The 16,705-nt window shown below is 32.0% G+C and overlaps 1 protein-coding gene across 1 annotated transcript in view; it reads right to left on the minus strand.

Moving 5' to 3' along the window:
• The window catches only part of KLHL1 (kelch like family member 1), a 428,752-nt gene that overhangs the window by 282,008 nt on the left and 130,039 nt on the right, over positions 1-16,705 (minus strand). The window contains exon 2 of the mRNA XM_003827457.5: positions 6,187-6,369. Coding sequence (XP_003827505.1) covers positions 6,187-6,369 — 183 coding nt within the window. The remainder of the gene's footprint in view (positions 1-6,186; positions 6,370-16,705) is intronic.

Here is a 16,705-nt window from a genome sequence, read left to right on the forward strand (position 1 = left end):
TTTATCAAAAGCATTAATTAAAACATTGTATGATACAAACAAACTATAATAAACTAGAGGATAAATATATTTCCTATTCATAAAAAATATATCAACATGAAGTTAACCAGCTTAATCTTACGCATAAAACGTATATAGTTGCAGCAAGGCCACATCTCCATAGAGCAAAATATTGTGTAACCTATATTATTCAATTTTAAATAATTACATAATATCTTCTCTGTCAACTATAACATACTAAATACTGCTAACTCAGTAAAAAAAAAACTGCAGAAAAGTTTATACTGCATTTAGATTTGGTGACATAAGATATGGATTAAATTTTAGAAGAGAGATTTAATGCATAACAGACATTAATATTTTTATATGCACATATTTAGTTCTATTAATGCTAGAGAAGCAGGAGTAAAACATGCACAAAGAAGTATATGCATGCAACCACACTAGAAAATCTCTTATTGAGGTCACTACAAATTTAATTCCTTCAAATCTATTAAACTTCATAAGTTCCACTTCAATTTATTATGGTGTTTGATATTGTTAACCTCCCATTCCTTTTTTAAATCTATTTTTTAGCGAAAGCTGTGCAGACTTCTTATCCCAGCTTACCTCTGATTCATTGACTTTTCTTCCTGGGTCTAGTCTTTAACCCTCTCACTGCCGTAGGTTTTGTTCAGGCCTCTACATTTTGCCTTGATGCTCACTGTTTCAGAATCACTCTTGAGCACTGCCTTAATTATTATTTTTACGGTGGTTTTAAACATAACCCTGTATCTCAAATGCCTGTAGAACTGCTCATCACATATCCCAGGAGCATTTCATTGTAACTAAATTAAACTCAAAGCTTTCCCACTGATATTTTCTTTCATTTATACTTCTTTGTTTCTAATTGGTGCACTTCCAGAGTCGAATTTATGAACTTCCAGAGTCAAAATTATGAAAGTATCACTGTGTTTCTTTCTACTTTGTTTCCTATATCAAATATGATGTAAAATCCATCTTTCTCTTTGAATGTGTTCTTGCCTTCTTTATGAGGCCTGCCCATGTCCCAGGGGCAGTGATGTTAGTACCTAAAGCACCCAGATGCTCCTTTTTTCAGGAACTGGACTTGGCCTAACAGGAGCTCCTTATTCCGTGGAAGTCTATGTGTTCCTGCTTCTCACACTTTATCCTTCAACTGCCACCACCTCTCCTGACTCTCAACCTGTGGGTGGATCTTAAAGCACTGACTAAGAATCAGGATAAATCCTTGCTTCGGGGTGTGACTCATTCTGCAGGAAGTCATATGCAGAGCTTCCGGAGAGATAAAGAGGAAGCAAGTCTTCATCCTTGATTTGTTCCTTCCTCTGCCCTATCCTGCTTCTGTTTCTTCTGAGGTCAGCCTTTAAATCCATCATGAAAACCTGAATTCCAGGCTCAGGCTTTCATATGAGGGAATCTGGCTTATGACATCATCCTTCAAAATACTGCTCAGTTCATCCTTTAATCCATCATTTCATGCCTGGATTAACCAAAACAGCTTCTCAGATCATTAGTTTCTGCTGTGCCTGTCCTTTATACATTTTCTAAAACCATACCATATTTCAAAACTACCTTTCTAAATTATGATAGTCAGTCTATTGTGGTTGTTAAAGTCATTATTTCATTACCCAGATTGCCTGGGTTTGAGTTCTAATGTCACCAATTATTGAGTGAATAACTTGGGTACATTTTAAATTTTTTCCATGCCTCCATTTTCTATATGATAGAGAAAAGTGAGAAATTAAGAATTTTCTGTTTCTTAAAGACAAAATGATTTGTAAATGCAAACTACTTTAAACAAGGCCTGGAACATAATCAACGCAGTGAGTGTTAACTATCATCATCATCATCATCATCATCATCATTATCATTGACTCAGTTGTTATTCCTCTCCTCAAGAACCTACATTAGCTTCTAATTAAACATACTGTTTCAAGTAAAAAACTTATCTACTGGCTCCTGAGGTCTATCATAATCATCTTTGTCCTATTTTTATGGTTTAATTTCCCAGTTATTTCCAATATAAACTCTATTTTCACCAACTCATTATCCTTGTAATTTTTGCAAACAGAAATTCCTTAGTTCTCTATTTTTTCCATAGTAGTATCTCTACTTAAAATAGTATGCCATGTCTTTTCCACTAGGCTTACCTCACACTCAATTTCTCTGAAAAACTTTCATAATACTCTATCATATACTACTCATTTCCTTATTTGACTATGTCTTGACTTGGAATTAGAACCATATATTCTACCTTGCAGTTATTTGCAACTATAATAATTTCCTTAATTATCTTATGGTTTATCTTTAATTCCTCAAGTATATTGAAAACTCTACAAGGAAGAACATTATGTTTTATAATCATTATGCATCATCAACAGGGCATAGGCCAATGCTAGAGTATGTTTGATAATTGTTTGTTTTAATTAGTGCAAAGAAAGATGCTTCATGGACTGCTGACAATCTACTATAGACATAAGAAAAACATTAAAATGATATCCAAGTGATCAAGAAAACAAAAGTTTTTCAGTTTTACTAATTATTTTTTTCTGAAGTTGCTACAGAGATATTTTAAACTATCAAACTGAGTGAGAGATTTAGGTGGATGGATGATTTAGTAAAATGAAAGAAATGTTATTCCTCTACTATTAAAGATAATCTATGTAAATAAATTTTCCATCAACATGGAGAAGCAGTACTATCTGCCTACTCCTGGGTATTAATATATGTTGTTTAGGTAAGTAATTTCTTTTTAATGTATTTAATGTGGTTTAAGTGCTAATAAATGCATCATTTCAATTGTCACTTTAGCCTCAACTCTCTACATACTAGTGCACTATAAAGAACATTAAAACAATAAATACTTTCTTGAAATAACTAAACTTATTGTCAAATATGTACAAACAGTGAAAACAGAATATAACACATTTTTAAATGCCAAGTGTTTTAGTCTGTAGAATAGGATACTTTTCTATCTATCAAATATCATCATTTTATTCTTCATTTAAGTTTTCATTTGATCATGAACATATTGCATGCTTGCTGTAAAAATTTAAATAATACATCTGTTGATACATTTCAGAAAAAAGTTAGCCACCCCTTCTTTCCTCCTTATGAGCTAGGGCTTATTCCTCACAGGAATAAGATTTGTTAAGTTTTTGGCGTATATCCTTCGACACTGTTTCGATGAACATAAAATGATAAATAACATTATTTCCAACTCAAGACTAAGTATATTAGTTACATAAGATTTCCCCATTTATGTCTGCAAAATGCTCTTACTCTTAATAATGGCTAAAGGGGAAGAAAAATTTCACAAGCTCAATCATATTTCATTTCATATCTGTACATTGTATCAGACAAGGCCATAAACACCTCCTAATTTTCTTACAATTGAAAATTCAAATATCCAATTTTAATATTGATGTGTCAACCTAATTTTCCTCATCTGAATCTCAGATTAAAGGTAGCCCACCTATAAAAAATTTTTGATGTTTGAAATTCAAGGATTTACATTCAAATATTTTGGTTTATTTGTTGCTGATCAATTATCTTGGGCTATTTGTGAGAAAGTGATATTCATCTTAGGATTTCCTTCAAGGCCTAAAGCACAAATGAGTTCAGAATTTTGATTATTTTTCATGCAAAATATATTAATGGGTTATTTGAAATATTATTAGCCTTTCAGACCTTACCTACTTAAAAATATGCCTAACAGTAAACAAAACTATCTACATAAACATGGCCTTTCATAAAACAATTGATAATTGTGACCAGTATCAAGTTAAAAACATACACAATATAACCAGCACATAAATAAATGATTTTATGTAGAGTCCTTCAATGAGGGCAATATGTTAACTAAAAACAAAATTTATTTGACAGTGTGGAATGATGATATAATTAATATGAATTAAACATATATAATTATGAATGAATACTGAGCAAGTGCTAATAATGTTAGCTAGCAATGCTTTTACTGAAAGAGCTATAAATCTTCATAAAAATTATTTTTATATTATTCGATATTATTATAATAGCCCCACAATTTTTAGTGGTAATGATTCCAACACCACATACATTTTGCTTAAAGACAATATTTAGTTGTACTAACCAAAATATACTAAAAGTATTAAAATGTATTAGTTTATTACTAATGATTATTCATTTTAAGTCAAGAGCTAGTTTTGCGTTAATTACAACTGTTTCATCTTGCAAAAGTATCAGTAAAGTAGTATCAAATACCTGCAATGATTCACAACAATGCTTGTTCAAGTGTCACACAATATTTATTTGTATTTATTAATATTTGTTTAACTTAAAGTCCTAAGATGTACATTACTTGTAAAATAATTAGTACTAAAGTTTTAAACTATAGTGTTAAAAAATTAATTGGGAGGTCATTAGGCTGAGACATCTCCAGGTTTTTGCCAAGCAAAAACCAACTCAGAGTAATTTAACCAATCAGAAACCACCAACCAACCTCTAAATAGACTCTTGCCCCGCTTTAACCAATCAAATATTTTCTTTGTCTTGTTTCCACAAGCGTCTTATGAAAACGTTCCCCTGGTCTTCTTTAGGTGGGTCTCTGAACAGCCTGTGGTCTCGTGCTACCCGATCATGAGTTGCTGTTTGCTCAAATAAACTCTTTAAAATAGTAATGTACCTAAGTTTATCACTTAACAGTGTAAAGAAAATATAAAACTTTATTTGAATTGAGTTAGCCATAATGATTTTTAAAAACTAATTTTTCGTATCCTACTTAAGAAACACATCAATGATTGATAATAATGTATTTAGTTTAATATATTCTAAATATATTAAATATGTATATGTTCAGAATAGTACATATAAAAGTAATACATTGCTCAGATGTTTTAGAACAATATAAACCAAGAAGAATTTTAATTTCTCATCCAATAGGAATATTGTAAACAATTTGCATGAATAATTTAGAAAATAACTAATATATATAAAGAGTAATAAAGAAAATAATGTAGAATATTACGAATATAGAATAATTGCTCAACAGATTGGTTAAAAATGTTTCAAATGAAAAAGAAAATGTTGAATTAAGATGAATAAAAGACTACAAGATTGAAGAAATTATAGGAAACACCCATCTTTTTAAAAAATTAATGAGCATTTGATGTGTTAATATATTTTTGAGTTGGTTGACACCTCCTGTCTTCTTAAAAATACATACAATATTATTTAATTTATAAGTTAAATGAAGTCAATTTAATTACACTCTCAAGAATAGCTCTTACGCTGAAGAATATAATTGAATTATTAACTAGATGCTATTTAGATGCTAGCTCAGGATAATTTGTGGTTTTGCCACACATATTATGACATTGAGTAATTCTCTCAATAATAATGACTGTGAATTCTCTTGCAAATGGTAACTCAATTTCGTAGTTATATTTGAAAAATAAAATCAATAATATAAAAATGCTTTCAATAGTTAGCTGACAGATTGAACTCTAAGTCACCTGCAGTAGTTATGCAATGTCAAATGTCCTTCCCCATGTATTCCAAGACACTGACTTAAATTCAACGTCCATATTGTAATATTTCTATCATGGTAGAAATACAGCCATGTTTTTCGGGAATCATTTTAATGAATAAAACTATTAGCTTTAAAATGCATTATGGCTTTAAAAATATCAGTATGACACAATTTTAAATAAATATAAAAATGTCAATATGAAATACCTTAATTTATTAGTTGATATAAATATATAGCCAAGATAACCTTTCTTTAGTTTCTGATGGAATAGCATATTTCATTTCAGATTTTAGGCACAATTCCCGAATTAGCGTGCCTAAAATCAGTATGACTGTGAATCCCACAGTCCCAGATAATGGAATTTTTCCTCCATAGCTATCAACCCTAGTTACAAGTAGTTTTATTTTTGAACACTTTATAATTGTTTTGTTTTTCAAAAAATTATTACCTAAAGTAGCATTTCAACTTTTCCACAAAAGAAAAATAAGAAATAAAAACAAGTATAAACAAAACAAACAACAACAACAACAAAAAACTCTTAAAAAAATGTGAATCCTTATTTCTGTAGTCATATAATATTCTGCAATCTGCATGCCAGTCTGGCACTTTTAAACATGTGAATGCATGTTTCCAGTAGAGGCAGACTACTGTACCTATGTGCAGGTATCTTTCGGTTCCCAACAATCAGGATAACGTCACAAAGTTGCTGCTGCTTCAAATAACTTTCCATCTTTCTGAAGGTTTGCTCAGCATGATGAACAGCTTGATAGAATTCTTCAGAGCTACTGGAGTCCAAATCACTTTGAGGTGTCATTGAATGGCCGGTTGATGACAGCCTATAAACCACACACACACACACACACACAAAATAATAAAGGGATTTATAAAGAGCCAATTATCTAGAATAACATACAGGTATTTATCATTTTCTTAAGAAAACTAATATATCTGTGTTTATTTTTATATTTTAATACAAGTTCAATAAATAAATGTCGAATAATCTATTGTGGGATAAGTGATTTGCTCTAGGGAATAATAAATAAATGGAAAAGTTCTTTTTTTCTTGTTTAAAAAAGGTTTAAAAATATGTTGTCTGTATTGATTAGGACATTAAGTTAGTAAACCTGAAATATCACAGAAATAGTAAATTATTTACATGCCTATTCTAAAATTAATTAGCAATGAAATGTTAATTTCATTCATTTGATATTGAGGAAGATAGCGTAATTATACTATTCTAAATAGAATTCTTGAGATGTCATAGTAAATGTTGCCTTGCAGAAATAGGTGATTTTTATTATGAAAAAAATATGAAACCTGGTTTTCAAGTAATACTGACAATTAAATTTGTAAGTAAATTATTGACTTTCATGTTCTGCACCCCACTATTAAACAAAAAAATAGAATATTAACTCAGTACTTATAATAGCTTTAATCATTAATAGATATTTTAATAAATTTTATGATTTTGAAAAGTCCATGATACTTAAGTTTTGTTACTTCATGTATTAATAGTATAGACTGTTTAAAAAAAATAACTTTAATAAGTGCTATACTCCATCATAGAGAAGACTGTTAATATTCAAGTTACATGATAGACACATGATAAAGCCCAGCAGACCCAATCAAGTGTCCTGATGACAATTGCTTAAATAACCTAAAATTAAATATTAATTAGATTCATAAAGTTAAGACTAAAATTGCTTACTTCATGATAAATATCTTAGAAAGTAACATGGAGAATTCTGGTTCCAATTGCAAAGTAGTAATTTGCAGCTGACTAAATCCCTCTCCACGAAAACCACAAAAAAGTTACATACAATATCAAAATAATTATTTGCATTCAATAGGCTCTACTGAGGCAATCAGGACTTAGAAAGCTAAGATCCTGAAATACAGATAAATTAATTAGAGTCATCTCAAAATTATTCACTGCGTATTCTTTCCCTCTCAAGGTATTTACTAGTTATTAACAACATAGAGTGAGAGTCCAAGGAGCTCAACATAATATGGCAGCTAAGCAGATCTTCTGAGGATAATACGAAGACTGAAACCTAGAGTTGTATCAGTGAAAATCTCTGATTTCATTAAGCTGAACTTTTAATTGAAGTACCAGCAAACAATATAGTTTATATTTAGGAAAAGACATTCTTATTTGGACTCTGTGATTTCTTATACACAATGCCTGGCATTAAAGGAAAAAAATAGTAGGTTTGTAAAGAAACTGGACACAATGAGAAAAACAGACAACAGAAACAGTCTCCCAGGTGCTACAGATATGTTCAAATATATGGATCACAATTATTACTTAATAGATATAAAAATAACTTTCATTGGTCTTTTAATATAGATAATAAGCTGGATAATTTCAAGTCATATGAAAAAAATCACATGGAAACAAATAAGGCAATACAATAATTTAAGATTTTGATGTGCAAAATTAGTCGATAAAAGGCAAACAAATGACGGTATGAAAAATAAATTAATAGAAAATACTCAAACTAAGTTACTGAGATAAAAACATAGAAAACAAAAAATGGTAAAATTATAATATTCATGTAATTACTATATTCTGTAATCTTAAAAGTAGAGGGGAGAAATGATGGGACAAAAGCCATCTGAGGAAATAATGGCCAAGAATTTTCAAAAATTTGTTAGATACTTCAGGAAAGAGATTCCAGTGAAATTGGACTTTAACACATTTTAATCGTATAGAAACACCTAATACACTGATTCGGAAAACATTATATTTTATTGAACCTCTTCCTCTTGAGATGCAGAACCGCAGTTATGCAAAATAAAAAATTCGGAGAGCCTTACCAGTAAAGTGTAAACAACAACAAAAAACATTATTTTTGAATAAGAAAATACGTAATTGATATTATTTCCAGAAGATGTGTTTGTGCACATAGAAAATCCGAAAAAATTGACAGAGAAGCTTACCAAATTCTATATCCACTGATATTACCTGTGTTCTCTGTTATCTGCAATATATATATTTATCTACACAATATGTTATCTTCATCTGACTTTTCAAGTTCTCCTTTAAATATTTGAAATTAATACAAATTTTGCTGTACCATATGTTTGCCTTTCACAAGTTTGCAAATTACAACCCCAGAATATGGCCACTTCTCAGCATGTATTTTAAGAATTCGGGCTCAAGCACATATAGCAAGAACAGCAGAATTCTTCCACCTGTTAACGCATTGAATAGAAAAGTCACAATATGCATTGCAGGGTGCATTTTAAGATTTAGAATGAACATACTATTGACTCTCAGGTAGAAAGGATAATTAAGTCAGGATTTGTAGGCTGCCAAATGGACCAAAACTGCTCCAAAAGGAAACCCTGATGCTTCTTCTGGTTGGGTACTCAGACTGCATGATTAGGTTTTAAAATTCAAGATATGAGAAACACCTCTAAAGAATGGCTACAGATTAATTTAAATAGGGTTTGGGATAAAAGCTCTACATACGTCCTTATATTAATTAACCACAGGTTAAATGAAATATTCTGGTCAGAATTTTTTTTTTTTTTTTTTTTTTTTGAGACAAAGTCTCACTCTGTCACCCAGCCTGGGGTGCAGTGGCACGATCTTGGCTCACTGCAACCTCTGCCTCCCGGGTTCAAGTGATTCTCCTGCCTCAGCCTCCTGAGTAGCTGGGATTACAGGCATGCACCACCATGCCCGGCTCATTTTTGTATTTTTAGTGGAGACGGGGTTTCACCATGTTTGTCAGGCTGGTCTCAAACTCCCGACCTCAGGTGATCTGCCCGCCTTGGCCCCCCAAAGTGCTGGGATTACAGGCATGAGCCACTGTGCCTGGCCTGGGCAGAAATTTTTAATACCTGATAAAGATTTCATAATCTAGGAAAAGTTAAGATAATTATTTAATTTACTTTGTCTTTAGTTGTTGTCCAAGTTGTGGTGGGTGTGTTATTAAAGAAAAGAGTGAGATAAGTAGAATAGAAAGAAATAGAAAAGAAAGAAATAGAGCTTGGTGAGACCCTGGTTTGTGGGGCGGGGGGGTCATAGTATTTGAAAAGAGTTATTCAAAGTCAAAAAGTTAACTACTGTCAAGATAGTACCTTCTTTTATCTAATCTAGTTAAAATAATCAATCTCAAATATAATACAGACTTGGACTTTTTCTGACAAATTTGAAAACAATTTGAAAGAATGGGATTTAAAAAAAAAGAAAATTAGATAAGAGGCTCAAAAAATAAATAAATAAGTTCCAGTTCTCTCCTAGATTTTTTTCCTAAAAGTTCTTAGGCATTAAGTTTCTTCATATTATATCTGAGAACACATTACTTCTCTTCAAGGTCATTAATCTTTCAGATAAATGGTTATGTTTGTTTCACTTGATTTTCTCTCACACATTTCCTCACATATCATTTCATGATCTAAGACTTTAGTAGGAATCTTTCTCCTCAACCTTTTACTTAATATAGAATTTTAATGTGAATTTTCACAACAGAACACTTATAATTTTTAAGATAATATTTATTATTTAACCTTCTTCCTATCACATATCCAACCTACTAATTTAAAAAGGAGACTTTAACATTTTAGTAAATTTACATTATGTATTTATCATGTTTTCTATAGGTATTAAGTAAAAACCAGGCATTGGATTACTTCATTGTTTTGTCCAATTTCGTACATCATTTGAAAAAAACTTTACAGTTTCTTTCCAACCGAAGAGTCCCTTATACAATGATCTGAAACTCTTAACATTTGTCTTTATTTTGGCCCAACAATACAAAGCTTGAAGTTACAAGAAATGCAATTTTAAAAGTACAATATGACTTTTTATCAGATTTAAAGATATGTTTAAGTCTTCTCCAACCTAACATATATAAAAATAAAATGAATAAAATTGTTTTGATCTCTTGAACTCCTCAAACCATAGCTATACTATTCTATTTCCTTTCATACCCACGTCTTGAAAGAATTGCCTTCACGTCTTAACTTCAGTTCCTGACCCTCCAAATACTCCTTAATCTATTGCAATTTGACTTCCATAACTACCCATCTAACGGAACTACTCTTGACAAGGACATTAGTGTCTTTCTTGTGGCTATCTTGAGCATTTAATTTCCTATCATTGACTGCTGAGAACTGACCAACATGCTTTACTGTTCTCGTGCTAAACAGTTCAGGACTCAATATTCTTTACTCTCTCTGTACCAAATGATTCTGAGGTGAAACCTGTTTCCCTATTTCTTTGTTAAACAACATCGGAATCCGACAAATAAGTTAGTTACTTCCTCAAGGAAATATTTACTTCTGTAAGAATAGATTGTTAACTAATAAGAACAAATGTAAAACAAATAATTACTCATGTGTTTTTACTTTATGACCTACCTACTGAGTGCAAATCTAAAAGTGTTTTTATCTCTTCCCATTGCCAACCAGTTCCTCAGTCTTCAATGGCTTCTTGGTGGCAAATCCATATCACACAATATAAGTGCCTGTATGATCTGATGCTTTCTACAATTTGTATGATCCTTCAAACCAAGCTCTAGTTTCAGCTACACCAAATAATTCCAGTTTCTGCAATACGTCACACCGCTTTCTTCTATCGCATTCCACACACATATTTTTCTGTACCTGGAACCTGCACAACACACTGATATTCCCATGGCTGACTACTCCTTCAGAATTCAGTTTAAATATCGCTACCTTCAGAAAGTCTTATTTTTTTCAGCGAATTGTTTTTTATTTTTACTTTAAAAAATAGATTCAGGGGATATATGTGCATTTGTTACATGAGTATATTGTGTGGTGCTGAGGGGAAAGCCTTATTTCAATCCTTACTGCTTGTGGAGTGGGGTTACCCTAACATGTAGTAAATATGGTTTAAATACTTCTCTGCCATGTCAAACATTTTAGGAGTTCAACAACTATTTGTTGAATAAATGCATAAATACATTCTATGACAAGATGGTTTGGTCAGATACTAATTTTAGTTTGTTATGTGTTTTTGTTTACTTTTGGTTTTAGTTTCCATCGACCACACAAATGTGTTGCTCAGAATAGCTACCACTAAATAAACAAACAATAGAATTTATATCCCAAAACCTAACAGAATGCCTGGCACACAGATTTAGTAAATGTTTGTGGCATAAATTGTAATTTTTGAACATCAAATAGTTTCCAGAGCTCATGAGAAACAAACAAACAAAACATAAAATAACTGCTGTAACCAGAATACATACTTTCTTATATTTCTCTGGCAGTACAATTGTGTACATTATGACAATACTAAAGATTACACTAAATATAGTAAATAAAATACATTTAAAACCATTTAAATAAATAAGATATATTAATTGCAAACAAAAATTTCTGGATGACTAGATTCAAAATTTTTTCTTAATGTGAGTCACTAAGAGAGTAACGAAAATGGCAAAATAAATTTGAAAGCAGTTTTTTTTTCTAAGTGATAAGAGTTAGCTTTTGTTTTGAGAAAAATATTTTAAAGAACATTTTGTAATATCAGATAAAGAAATCACTCTTACATACATAGTTCTTAGACAAAGACCTGAATGTAGTAAAAGATGACTTTATTTAAGGGAAAAAGATTTAACTATTTCTTTGAGCCCAGCAAACTTAGTGTGTATTTCAGGCAATGTATATGTCTTTAGATTATATTTGCATTAGAGATATACGTATTTTAATTTTTAAAAAATATTTTTGAGTAGTGGGAAATTGAGAATTTGTTATTTTCTACCTTTTAAAAAATGTTCACATATTTTATATCAGGCACACATTATTTTAAACAACATAAAGTCATTTTTACAAAAAAATTCAAAGTTCAAAAAGTGACCAGAATAAAAAAAAAGCATCTAAAGAAATGCTAACAAGAATTCTTCAAACCAAAAGAATGCAAACGTGACTGTGATTCTGAAACTGTAATTATGATAGATAAACCACATATATCTTTAAAATAAAGAGACTAAAAGAGGATACTATTAAATAATAACTAATTTTTTCAGAAATAGGCAATATAAATATGTGAATAGTGACATAAAAAGTTTTAAATGTTGGGAGAGAATAAAGCGTACGGTGTTTTTGCTTGTTTCTTTACTTTGCAATGAAAGTTAAGTTGTTATCAGTTTAAAATAACTTGTTATTATAAGGTGTATTTTGTAACCCTTATGGTAACTAAAAAGCAAAAACCTATTATAGATACATTAAAAATAAAAAGTGGCTCACGCCTGTAATCCTAGCACTTTGGGAGGCCAAGGCGGGCGGATTACCTGAGCTCAGGAGTTTGAGACCAGCCTGGGCAACACGGTGAAACCCTGTCTCTGCTAAAAATACTAAAAAATTAGCCAGGCGTGGTGGTATGCATCTGTAGTCCCAGCTAATTGGGAGACTGAGACAGGAGAATTGCTTGAACCCGAAAGGTGGAGGGTGCAGTGAGCCAAGATTGCACAACTCCACTCCAGCCTGGGCGACAGAGCAAGACTCCAGCTCCAAATAATAATAATAATAACAACAACAACAACAACAATAATAATAATAAATAAAATAAAAAGCAATAAATCAAAACATGTTACTAAAGAAAAATCACTTAACCTCAAAGGAAGACTGAAAGAGAGAACGAAAGTAAGAAAGAATCTACCAAACAACCAGAAAACAATAAGCAAAATGGCAGTAGTAAATTCTTCCCTGTCAATAATTACCTTCATGAAAATAAATTAAATTATTCAATTAAAAGACATGGATTAGCTGAATGGATACACTTATGCAACTAGAAACCAAAAAAGAACACTACCGACTATAATAGTTATATCAGATAAAATAGACTTTAAGACAAAAAGGAAGAACATACAAAGAGGGTCATTATATGATGATAAAGGGGTCAATTCAGCAAGATTAAATAAAAGTTTTCATACTGGAAATCCTAGCCAGAGCATTAGGCAAGAGAAGAAAGGATATTCAAACTGAAAAGGGAAAAATTAAATTGTCCCTGTTTGCAGATGATATGATTTTATATATAGGAAACCTTAAAGAGTCCACCTAAAATCTGTTAGAAATAATAAATAAATTCAGTAAAGTTTCAAGATATAAAATCAAAATGTAAAAATCAGTAGTATTCTTCTACCTCAACAGCAAACTATCTGAAAAAGAAATCAATAAAGCAATCCCATTTATATCTATTTTAAAGACCCTAAATATAAAGATAGTACAGAGGGTGCAAGATTTCTACAATGAAAACTACAAAATACTGATGAAAGCAATTGAAGAGGATATTAATAAATGAAAAGTTATCCTATGTTCATTGGTTGGAATAATAATTTTTTAAAATGCTCATACCACCTACAGTGATCTGCAGATTCATAGAATCACTATCAAAATACTAATGACATTTTTCAAATAAATGGTAAAAGCAATCTTGAAATTTGTATGAAATTTATATGGAAAAGATCCAAAATATCTAAAGCCATTTTGAGTAAAAAAATAAACTAGCTGGAGGCATTACACTACCTGACTTTAAAATATACTGTGCTCGGTGTGGTGGTTCCCACCTGTAGTCCTACCACTTTGGGAGGTCAAAGCAGGAAGATTTCTTGAAGCCAGGAGTTTGAGACCATCCTGGCAACAATGTGAGACCCCATCTTTACAAAAAAAAAAAAAAAAAAAAAAAGAAGAAGAAGAAGAGAAAAAAAAAAGCTGTGTGTGATGGTAAACTCCTGGAATCCTAGCTACTCAGGAGGCTATGACAGGAGGGTCGCTTGAGCCCAGGAGTTAAGAGTCAGCAATGACCTGTACTCACATCACTGCACTCTAGCCTTGGTGACACGGCAAGCCCCTATTTCAAAAATAAATAAATAAAAAGAGTATACTACAACGCAATATTAACCAAAACAGCATGGTACAGGCATAAAAATAGATACATAGACCAATGGAACAGACTAGAGAACCAATAAATAAATCTATGCATTTACGGCTGATTTTTGACAAAGGCACAAAGATCCCACAATAAATGATGCTTGGAAAACTGGATATTCACATGCAGAAGAGTGAAACAACATCCCTATCTCTCACTACTTAAAGTCAACTAAAAATAGATTAGAGTCTTAAATGTAAGACCTGAAACTATAAAATTACTAGAGGTAAACATAGGGAAAATGGTTCATGACATTTGTCTGGGCAAGGACTTTTTTGGATGAGATCTCAAAAGCACAGACAACATATGTACAAATAGACAAGCGGGAATGGTATAGGAGTTAAAAATAAATTATTTAGGCAGATAGTGAGGGTACGGATGTCCTTGGTAAGGTTTCTCTTTTAATAAAAAGCAGCCCCCAAATCATTTCTTTTCTGAAAAAAAGCAGCCTTTAAAATCGAGCTGCAGACATAGATAAGCAAACTGGAATCTTGCACAGGTGAATGCTGGCAATCGTGACAATAGGAAAAGACTACCTAGAGGCCAGGCATGTTCAACATGGCAGCTCCATCTTCCATTTTCATTGCCAACCACGTGTACAGTAAGGAGCAGACAACATGATGCCTGCCAGATAGAAAAACTGTTTGCATAACAAAAGATTAGGGTGGGGAAGCCAGCTTCTTTGAGCTAGGTAAATGTCACACCTGGTCCAACCAATCTTTGGGCTCTATGTAAATCAGATACTGCCTCCTCTAGCTAGTCTATAAAACCCGTGCCTTTCACCAGGGGACTGGAAGACCCACTTGGGCACTCCTCTATCTCTTCAGGAGAGAGAGTTATTCTCTTTTCTCTTTGTTTTGCCTATTAAACCTCCACTCTTAACTTCACTCCATGTGTGTCTATTTCTTGATTTCCTCGGCATGAGGCAAGGGACCTCGAGTATTACCCCAAACAATGCCACTTCAGGTTTATATCAACCTAAAATCTTCTGTGCAGGCTGGGCCTGGTGGCTCACACCTGTAATCCCAGCACTTTGGGAGGCCAAGGTGGGCGGATCGCATGAGGTCAGGAGTTCAAGACCAGCCTGGCCAACATGAAGAAACCTGGTCTCTACTAAAAAAATAGAAAAATTAGCCAGGCATGGTGGCGGGCGCCTGTAATACCAGCTACTCAGGAGGCTGAAGCAGGGAGGATCGCTTAAACCTGGGAGGCAGAGTTTGCAGTGAGCCGAGATTGCACCACTGCACTACAGACTGGATGACAGAGCGAGACTCTGTCTCAAAACAAACAAACAAGCAAACAACAACAACAAAAAACCTCTGTGTGAAAAAAGATCAAAAAGTGAAGAGACAGCTTACCGTGTGGGAGAAAATATTTGCAAACTATGCATCTGACAAGGGGATAACATTCAGAATATATAAGAAACTCAAACAAGTCAATAGTAGAAAACAAAGAAAAAACCAATCTGAGTTTAAAATAGGCAAAAGAACTTAATACACATTTCTCAATAGAAGACATACAAATGGCCAATAGATATATGAAGAAAAATGAAAAATGCTCAACTTCATTAATCATCAGATAAATGCAAATCAAAATCATAATAAAATATCACCTTATAACTGTTAGAATGGTTGTTATCAAAAAGAAAAAATATACATAAAAAATACTGGTGAGAATATGGAGAAAGGGAAACTCATATTATGTTGGTGGGAATGTAAATTAGTACAGCCATTATAGACCAGTATGGAGACTCTTAAGAAAAAACAGACTACCATATGATCCAGCAATTCCACTACAGGGTATATGCCCAAAGGAAATGAGATGAATATGTTGAAAATATATCTGCAACCCCATTTTATTACAGCACTATTAACAATAGACAAAATTGCTAATCAGCCTAAGTGTTCATCAAAGGCTAAACGGATAAAAAAAAATGTGATCCATATATATATATATATAAAATATATATATATCTTACGTGTGTGTATAGATATATACATACATAGTATTCCACTGTGTGTGCGTATGTATATAAGTATATATATGTAAGTTATATATATATGTAAACATATATATATTATTTAAAGTAATATCCTCCAGGATCACTCATGTTGCAAATGACAGAATTTCATTCTTTTTTATTGATGAATAGTATTCCATTGTGTGGAATACTATTCATATCCTCCAGGATATTACTTTAAGTAAAATAAACCAAGTACTGAAGGACCAATATTACTATGTTCTCAATCATGTGTAGAATCTAA

The sequence above is a fragment of the Pan paniscus genome, chromosome 14, assembly GCF_029289425.2.
Source record: "Pan paniscus chromosome 14, NHGRI_mPanPan1-v2.0_pri, whole genome shotgun sequence".
Taxonomy (NCBI): Eukaryota; Metazoa; Chordata; class Mammalia; order Primates; family Hominidae; genus Pan; species Pan paniscus.